This window comes from Schistosoma mansoni (genome assembly GCF_000237925.1).
Source record: "Schistosoma mansoni, WGS project CABG00000000 data, supercontig 0097, strain Puerto Rico, whole genome shotgun sequence".
Lineage (NCBI taxonomy): Eukaryota > Metazoa > Platyhelminthes > Trematoda > Strigeidida > Schistosomatidae > Schistosoma > Schistosoma mansoni.
The window spans coordinates 34403-39994 of record NW_017386031.1 but is presented as its reverse complement, the minus strand read 5'-3'; the positions used below and the strand labels follow the sequence as shown (position 1 = coordinate 39994).

The window sequence follows — 5592 nt, the reverse complement described above, 5'->3', positions numbered from 1 at the left end:
CATACGAAAATGGAGACTAGGAAGTCTCAACACAACACATAATATTCTTTATTTAGTGCATTTCTTAATAATTTCATTATATGTCTTTATAAAAAAAACGGGGTTCCACGAAGTTAGAATATGGTATGTGCAACCTGTCAGACAGTTTCTACATGCATATGAACTTTGATACTTTTATGTGTGACTAACCTAAACATCTCATTAAATGAATAGATGTGGCATATATGAGGGTTTTTGTGTAGATGCAGTAAACATTGTTGCAGATAAAATTGAACGCACCCCTCAGTGTAATTACTGATATAAATCAGACATTTCACAAAAGATAAAGCGCATAAACTAAATGAAAAACACAAGTGCCTATGATGGTTTCTGTTTTACATCAATGTATAAGGAATAGCAGATTTATATAAACTCATACGAACATTATATAATTAAACGTGATTTACACTAACTGATCCAATAGCTGGCAAAATTGGAAAACTATACTTGCAGAATAGATCATCAATATCATTGTTTACGAGTGCAAATCCTCATAAGAGAATATAAAAGATTATGGAAGTGGTGTGTATCACGAATTTACGGAAGCACAATAGGTGAGTGTTATACAAATAAAAAATAACCAGTGGACAGTCAATAAACATTATAAGCATCATACTTCCATCAATGTATCAATCACAAAATATAGAAAAACAGTACTTCCATATGTCCAATTTGTATACATTCAAGATATTTGTGTAATTTTAAATCAGTCATTCCAAAAATGAAGAGTCAGTTCGAATCGTACCGGGAATTGAAGCATAAATATATATATGTATAAAAGTTTATAAAAAACAGATGTTAACACTTTCACTTTATCCACAAAAGTTCGGTCAAGATTATATATATGTTGCCTATAGTAGTAGTAACAACTTAAGTAATATACAAATCAAATATGCAAATTAACAATCGTCAGCTTTCTTTTTTTTTGAAGTTAGAAATTAGATGAAAAATGTTTGTTAATTTCAACAACAAAGAAAAAAAATATAAAGGAAACCATGTACAAGAGTTGGGAAGGAATACAAGGAGAAGAGGATTTTCTAAAAAATACTCATTGCATTAAAAAATAACAGCAACAAATATAGATTGATGATAGTGTCTTTATGTACACAAATATTAAATATACACATATGCATTCTTGAATTTGTTCCTAAACAATACTTCGGGTAAAAACAGAGACCACATTTTAAAGCTAACTGATCAATAAGGGAGATTTCAAATACAATAAAGTGAAATTAGAAAACTGTCTTTTAGATTAGTACATACGCATGTATGAATCGTATTAACTTTCAAACAAAACAATTAAAAAAATGAAGGGAAATAAACGCATCAAGGATGATATTGAGCAACGAGATAAGTCATACTTACTTAGCAGACTAGGCACAATGTAACGATATAAACTGATCCGATTCGTAGGTTATTGCTGCTACCACTCACAAAATATGCAGTTATTCACAGAAGCCCAGCATATATATGCCTTGAATAAATCACTGAATACAAATTAATGACAGTAGTCTTTCTACATAACTTGAATAAACAGACTGCACTGAGTTATTTTGATTTTTTTTACTTTGGATAGTTATGTTATGGCTTACTGAGGATGAGAAAATCGGGTAGCACCTGATCCAGCAACCATCCCTTGACCGGGTTGAGGATGTGCTACAGAGAAATCTAGGCCAGCGGACATCGTTGTATGGTGTGGATCTAGCTGGGAAGTAAGTAAGTTTGTGTAATTTAGATGTGTGTGAGATTGGGTTTGGTGAGGGTTCGTACCAATTGTCCCAGTCGTGCCGCTACCAATCATACGTGTGGCAGCTCCTGGTGCCGCAGCAGGAGTACGGATACTTTGATTTACTTTGTTGGGATTAATTACTCCACAAAACTGATTAGCAGCTAGATTGGAATATGCCCCTAAAAAGAAAGCAAACAACACAATATGACATCTAGCACAAGGGTAGCTATGAATTTCATAGTTGTAGTTCAGAAAATCCGGTTTAACATCTAAACTTTGTATAAAACAATGCTGTGTCAAGTACAAACAAAAATACAGGTCTGATTGTTTAAACATTCCTGTAAGCACAGTACTAATTACTATTTGGACAGTAGTAAATCACATGAAATGTACTAGTAATGAAAAGTAACAGCATATGGAAATCTACACCACTTAGTAATAAAATGATCATAAAAATGATCCTAATCTGCATAAGCGTCCTTTACTTGCATACTCTCTTACCCTAGATACTTCATTTTTGGCTTGCATTTCTACACCTCAGAGAAGAAATGAGATCTCATGAATTTCTAAATGATAAGCAGATATGCCATATATATATGCTTTTAGATCCAGTCGGACGAAAATTTTGATATGCGCCTTAAAAATGGTAATCTCGGAAAATATGGAAATACATTTTAGAAGTGACCAATTATACAAAATACATGTACTAGAAAGCAGTACATAGCATAAAATCTATCCAAAAAAATACGAGTTCAGAATGTAATGCTGCGTAGTAATACGAGGATCAGAGACACTTTGCAATAAAGAGCATCAGTGTGTAAAAACGTAGGCTAGATACAAAAATTGACGTCTCACAACCCTTCAGAATTCTTACAAAATTATCTAAAGTAAAACTGAACAAGTACAGCCAACTGAAATGTGATTAAGTATCAGTTTAACCATTACAATCACAAAGATTTGATAGAAAAACACTGTTCTAATTCGTAAATACAACCATGATAGCATACCACTTAACAAAACATAAAAAATGTATACCACTATAATGGTGGTGTGTTATTAATATTAACGATTCCACAATACACAGATTATTCAAATTCAGAACACTCGCTGTATATATGATGTAAAAATAATTAGTACAAATACACGGATCTGTAAAATCTGGAAAAACTGATCTCACTATTTAATGCGACAACTTTTAACGCAACCAAGAGTGATTATGATTTAGAAAAATCACGTTGGGAGTAAGTCTGTACCGAAACAAATTTAGACTAGTTTGCTAAACCACAAAAGCGACACCCAAAAAACGTTAACAGGACATTATCATTCACCCCCGTATAGATCAAAAGGAATGAAGCAATATTTCGACCAAGTCAAAATAGGTCTTCATCTCCGAAACTACTAGTGATGTTCTTGGGTGATGTCGATTCCAGGGTTGCAAACATTTAACATAAACGGATGTGGGGAATAATGGTACAGGTAGTTTAGAGAACAATGAACAACTAACAAAAAATCCAATATGCCGTCTTAGCATTATGATAAGCACGCCTGTTACTTTTTTCTGACCTCTCTATGCTGTATCCCAAGTCTAACAGCACAAATTAATGCATTTTTAACCGTCCAAGTGAGATTGAATCCGAAAACATGATCTAGATAACTTCCGAAATGATCATCACTTTTGTTGTTTACCAGAAAACATGATAAGAGCTGGCTACTCGACATGAGTGTATTGAAGGCAAGAACTGTAGCCGGTGTTGACACCTTAGTCAGTTAATCACACGCAAAGTAGGACCTGGGACATATGTACATAGGTTCAAATTGCCAGGCACTACTAGCATAGAGGGAGGTGGTAAATTTTACTGGTAATAGAAAAGCTGAGAACTGACGACGAGATTCAAGAATATATGTTATCGGAGCGAAAAAGATTTATAAGTATGGAGACTTAAGGTTTAAGGGGAGACAAAAGTAGGCTTGTGCTGCCGCAAACGACAGCTAGTCATGCCATCTAAAGGTTCTAACTATAGGTTACGATAATCACGCTGACCACAACCAGATAATCCTCACCTGCATACATGGACCAGTACAAGCCAGTATCTTAATGAACTGATGCACGTCATGGTCTTACCACCCCTAGATTCCCTCCAACCTACTCTAACTATCTATCGAAACTTCAGTACTCCACCTAACATTATAGTCTGACAAGGTTTAAAGATGATCATGTACATTCCATGCATGAACTAAGCTCAAGTATTCTAAACGTAACCATGATCCTATCACATGTGAGACCCTTCATAATTGGAAGACTATTTATTCATACACTGGTACATAAAAAGTTTACGCACCAAAACCCACTATCCAAATTTATTTCTATGTAAACATCAAGACTAAGGAACGAATAAAGTATAAACCAATGAGAAAACTTTGGGACCACATGCACTTACCATAACCTGTTGCAGCAGCAGCTGCTGCTGCGTTTCCGTAGTAATCATATCCATAATAGTTGTACGTAAAAGGGTCAAAGCCGGGGTAGGCGTTTGCGAAGTCACCATAAGCATATCCTGGATAAGAGAAGTTGGGGTCCAGCCAGTTATACCATTGTTTCAAAGCTACTAAAACAAAATAACTATAAGCCCAGACAAACCTTTTTGTCTGTTGGCTTGATCTCGTGTAACAGCCACCCTAACATCACACTAAAGAAAGAATTCATCGTTTAGTTTTAATGGAGACAAGACATTGTTACCAATCAATTAATAGACGACCTACCTGCCGACCAAAAATATCTTGACGCTCCTTTGAAATAGCTTTTTTAGCAGCCGCTTCGGTAGAAAAACTAACGAATATGTAATGTTTTCTTTTCCCTTTTTGAGTGTCATAAGGCAAGTCTAAGGACTCAACCTATCGAGGTTCCTATAAAACTGTGCTGACTTACCTTTCCAAAACTGCTAAAGTATTCCCGTATTTGGTCTTCCGTTACTTCGGGATCAATACCACCAACGAAAATCTTCTTCAAGGGTTCTCGAGAAGGTTTCGCTTTTTTAGGGTCAATTTTCTTATTCTTTAACCAGTGCTCAGGGACACTGAGAACCTACAAAGTTATACAAACAACAGGAAGCACCTTCGAGACACAGTCTTCACTTTCCAAAGTAACAAAACCAAATCCCCTTGAATTTCCTGTAAACCTATCCAGTTTTATGATGCACTGAGTAACTTTTCCCCAGCGAGAGAAATATTCCTTTAAATCATCTGAGGAGATAGTAAATAGCAAACACGATACTTTACTTTCATTTGTTTCCCAGCTTAGACCACCGACAAACAGTTTCCTATCACCAGAAAATAAATAATAATAATAAAAGTACCTGCTATCGTCGTCGTTCTCGTCTGTTACTGAATCATCGGCCCCATTGGTAGGTTTCTCGTCACAATCGAGAGGTGAGAGGGGATTGGGGGAATTTTCACTTAATCCATTAGCACTGTCAACTTGATGTTGTCCTTTGGACTCATCAACCATATCAGAAATCTCTACCGATGGCATCAATGGAGATAAGATGGAAACCGCCAACCTCACCACTTTAAACAAATGTACATTTTCATCCCTCAGTGATCTGGTTTATAAGTCTATCAACTTGTGTTATTTTCTGCAGTGGGTACCACCATGAGAATTCGATTGCACTTAACAAATGTGCCTTGAAACCCCACTGGACGCAACGGTGCTCACTTCAAACATTCTCAATATGCATAACAAGTTAACAGTGACAAATACGTTTCCTTCCGTTTGGAGCTTAATCTTAACTAATGCTTTCAATTCTTTGGCACCGCGTGACTTAGTT

General features: G+C 35.7%; 1 protein-coding gene across 3 annotated transcripts; it reads right to left on the bottom strand.

Moving 5' to 3' along the window:
- Window positions 1-355: 355 nt before the first annotated feature.
- Smp_056810.1 (heterogeneous nuclear ribonucleoprotein,putative) lies at window positions 356-5293 on the bottom strand (the record flags this gene model as incomplete). 3 transcript variants are annotated; one of them, XM_018790439.1, is made up of 8 exons in its annotated part: window positions 1628-1947; window positions 4207-4374; window positions 4407-4455; window positions 4529-4660; window positions 4695-4850; window positions 4881-5008; window positions 5045-5085; window positions 5122-5273. In XM_018790439.1, the coding sequence occupies 8 exons, from the start codon at window positions 5271-5273 to the stop codon at window positions 1628-1630; spliced, it is 1146 nt and encodes a 381-aa protein (XP_018646254.1). The 3 variants fall into 3 exon arrangements, with proteins under 3 accessions (XP_018646255.1, XP_018646254.1, XP_018646256.1); XM_018790440.1 differs by having other exon boundaries at window positions 4207-4371; XM_018790438.1 differs by having other exon boundaries at window positions 356-1947; window positions 4207-4371; window positions 4881-5085; window positions 5122-5293.
- Between the last annotated feature and the right edge of the window lie 299 nt (window positions 5294-5592).